Consider the following 3,992-nt stretch of genomic DNA (forward strand, 5'->3'; position numbering starts at 1 on the left):
GGTGGAGCGGCCAGGAGCCGAGGGTCCCTCGATGAGGAAATCGCTGCCTCAGCCCCGCTTCGCTTCCTTCCCGGGTTCCAGGACTCGCCTCGGTGCCATGAAGCCACCATCATCTTCAACCTCCTGCGCCTGCTCACGTGGGACCTGAAGCTGGCGGCGCTCTCAGGGCCTTGTCTCTGACCGGACTGCGAGGCGGGACCCGCGGCTCCGCAGGCGGGCGGCTTAGGTCGGGGCTCTGTGCTGCCCTCTGGTCCAGGCAGGTCTCCAGCCAGTGGGCGCCCGCGCTCAGGAGACTCTGCCGCCGCCGCCGCTGGCCTCACCTCCATGGCCTGCGCTGAGCGCACCGTGAAGTGCGGGTACATTTCCTGAGAGGACAACGCGTCCCCTGGGAGCAGGGACATGTCTGTGGAATGCATTGCCCGAAGACCTGCCAGGGGCCTTGTGTGGCAGGAAGAGACTTGAGTCCTGAGTCCACGGGGGACGCTGACCCCACGTACCATGGGCGAGGATCTATTTTTCTGGGTACCAGCAGCCCAGAACCGAGTCTCCATGACAGTTCCCACGCCCTGGTTTGAGCCTTCAGTGTCTCCTATGAGATTCTATGAATCTGTGACTCCTGCATCTCTCCACTGGAGAGGCCTGGTCCCTTAGGGATTAGGCAGTGACAGAGCCCGAAGTCCTTAGGTTACTGCAGAATTTTGGATTCTGTCACCCGTGTGTCTTTTGTATTTGTGAAATCCCTGAGTAATGGGCTACTCTGTCTTTCATTATTAAATATTCTTGCATTTGCACTGGTTGTTCCCCTGTGATCACTCTGAGCGGCACTTTCAGTTAAAAATGCTTAGCCAGGGCAATCAGGTGACTTGAGTTCAACTCTGACCCTGCCTCTTAATCATGGTGTGACTGGGCAAATTACTTCTCTGTGGCCTCAGTTTCCTCATCTGCACCGTGGCATTATCATCCTTCCTTTGCGGACAAGTCATGTACATTTAAGTAGCATTTATTCAGCTTCCAGTGGAGGCCATAGGATGGTCTCTATTAAATAACCACACACACCTCAATACACAAGTGATTGCACTTCTTTATTTGTCCAAGCCGATGGGCTGGAGAGCTTTGCTGCCAACTGCAGGGCTCCTTGTCAAGGTCACACAGCAGGTGAGGGTAGAGCCAGGTTTGAATCCCAGACCCTTCAGCTCCATTGTCCATGCTCATTAAAAAAACAATATATATATATATTTCCCCTAGCCTGCTTGGCTCACTGGATTGAGCATTGGCCTGCAGACTGGGGGGTCCTGGGTTCAATTCTGGTAAAGGGCGCATGCCTGGATTTGGGGCTTGATCCCCAGTAGTGGAGAGTGCAGGAGGAAGCCAATCAATGATTCTCTCTCATTGATGTTTCTAGCTCTATTTCTTTCTCTGAAATCAATACAAATATACTAGTATATAAAAATAAAATATTTTAATTGATTTGAGAGAGAGGAAGGGAGAGGGAGAGAGATAGAAGCATCAGTGGTGAAAGAGAATCATTGACCAGCTGCCTCCTGCACACCCCCTGCTGGGGACTGAGCACACAATCTGGGTATGTGCCCTGATCAGGGATCCAACCCTGACCTCCTGGTTAATAGGTGGACATCAACCACTGAGCTACACAGGCCGGGCCGGAGACTATTTTTAAAATATGTCACAACACTAAGCTTCTCATTCACTCTATCAATGTTTCTTATGTTTAAAACTAGAGGCCCAGTGCATGAATTCATGCACAGTGGGATCCCTAGGCCTGGCCATCAATCACGGCTGATCAGGAACGTCTCGCCCAGTCCCGCAATAGGGGCCTGCTGGCTAGGGGGAGGAACAGGGGGAGGGACCATGGGAGGTTGGCCAGCCCTGGGAGGTTGGCTGTGGGAGTGTACTGACCACCAGGGGACAGTTCCTGCGTTGAGCATCTGTCCCCTGGTGGTTAGTATGCATCATAGCAACTGGTCAACCAGTCGTTTTGATCATTCTGGTCCTTCGGTCATAAAGTTCGTTTAGGCTTTTATCTTATACTAGAGGCCTGGTGCATGAAATTCGTGCACAGTGGTGGGTCCCCTCAGCCCAGCCTGAACCTTCCCCAATCCAGGACCCCTCGGGGGATGTCCAACGGCCAGCAGTTGGATATTCCTCTCACAATCTGGGACTGCTGGCTCCTAACTGCTCACGTGCCTGCCTGCCTGATCGCCCCTAACTGGCCCCCCTGCCAGCCTGATCACCCTTAACTACCTCTGCCTGTCGGCCTGGTCGCCCTCATCTGTCCCCCCACGCCAACTTAGTCGCCCCCAACTGCCCCTCCCGACAGCCTGGTCACCCCAACAGCCTCCCTTCTGCCAGCATGGTTGCCCCTTACTGCCCCCCCTGCTGGCCTGACTGCCCCCCCTGCCGGCGTGGTCGCCCCTCACTACTGCCCCCTCTTGCCTGGTTGCCCCACACAGCCTGTTTGGTCATCTGATCGGTTGCTATGGCCCCTGGCTCTTTATATATATAGATAGATAATAAAAGCCTAATATGCAAATCCTCCCCTAGACTGAGAGTTCCACTGGGAGTTCGACCAGGGGGCAGGGCTGGCCAACTGCCTTCAGCCCCACCTCCCCCGGCCAGCCCTGACCCAATTTAGCCCCCACCACCCAGATTGGGGCCAGATGGCTGGACCCCACTCATGCACAAATTCATGCACCAGGCCTCTAGTATATATAGATGTAGGCAAACTACACTGTGCCCCAGATGTTATCATGGGTTCAATACTACATTGTGGCGAAGACTTTGTGATGGGGTGAAGAATAAAGTACTCCCAGATCAGGAGTAGGGGGTGTCTTTTTTTCCTTTCAGATCTTCACATAGCTCACTCCCTCACTTCTCACTTTATGTTTTTGCTCAAATGTGATTTTTCTGGCCTCGTTCAGTGCAGCCCCCTCCTACACTTGGCTGTCACCTCACTTTTGTGCTTTCATTTTCTGTTACCTAATGTAATATACACTGAGTGCTTACCCCCTCCCCTACTCTCCTCTACTAAAAAGGTCCATGAGCCCTTGCTGTGTGACTCAGGGTTGGAGTGTCCTCCCCTGTGAAAGGTCACCAACTCAATTCCTGGTCAGACCATATGCCCAGGTTTTGGGTTCTGTTCCCAGTGGGGATACGTGCAGAAAACCACCGATCAATGGTTCACTCTCATATACATGTTTCACTCTCACATTGGTGTCTCTCTCTCTCTCTCTCTCTCTCTCTCTCTCTCTCCCTCTCTAAAGATCAATACAGTAAAGTGGTTGTTTTTTTTTAAAAAGCTCCAACAGGTTTTGTTTTATGGGATGTCTTTTAAATGCTCTGTTCCTGGCACCTTGAGCAGTGCCTGAAACAAAGTAGGGGCTGGGTAATACTTGATGAATGAATGAAGGCATTTGTCACACTGACAGGATCCCTTGAAGCCCTTGGCTACACCAGGGATTTCCTAGCAGAGACTCCTATCCCTGGGTCCCTCTGTGTCTGGACAATTAAAGATGTTTGTTTGTCAAGCTCCTTTCCTCTCCTTCTTTCACAGTCCCTGGTAGGGGAAGGGAGGGAAGAGCTGACCTCTTCTCTTAATTCTGGGCTGCTTTATGTTGCTGACTCTCCCATATTATCCCTGGGCTCTGTGTCTGGACAATTAAAGATGTTTGTTTGTCAAGCTCCTTTCCTCTCCTTCTTTCACAGTCCCTGGTAGGGGAAGGAGGGGAAGAGCTGACCTCTTCTCTTAATTCTGGGCTGCTTTATGTTGCTGACTCTCCCATACTGCTTTCCTCCTCTCCCTGCACGGGGGTGTCCTGCAGAAAGGCAACCCCTCTTTGTGGGGCTGAGGCTGCCCTTATCCTGAGATTCCTCTTCTTACCTCACCTCCTGTAGGTGAGCCTGAGTGTGTGTCACTTTCTGTTTCTGCTCCAGCTGCTCACCTGGCTCAAGGCCCCGCCCTGCACGGGCTTCCCCAG

The 3,992-nt window shown here is 52.5% G+C and overlaps 1 protein-coding gene across 1 annotated transcript in view; it reads left to right on the top strand.

Moving 5' to 3' along the window:
• Positions 1-788, top strand: part of LOC102244039 (interferon lambda-4) — a 2,269-nt gene extending 1,481 nt beyond the window's left edge. Inside the window, exon 3 of the mRNA XM_014541702.1 lies at positions 8-788. Coding sequence (XP_014397188.1) covers positions 8-180 — 173 coding nt within the window. The 3' untranslated portion in view covers positions 181-788. The remainder of the gene's footprint in view (positions 1-7) is intronic.
• Positions 789-3,992: the final 3,204 nt, after the last annotated feature.

This window comes from Myotis brandtii, unplaced genomic scaffold, assembly GCF_000412655.1.
Source record: "Myotis brandtii unplaced genomic scaffold, ASM41265v1 scaffold277, whole genome shotgun sequence".
Classification (NCBI taxonomy): domain Eukaryota; kingdom Metazoa; phylum Chordata; class Mammalia; order Chiroptera; family Vespertilionidae; genus Myotis; species Myotis brandtii.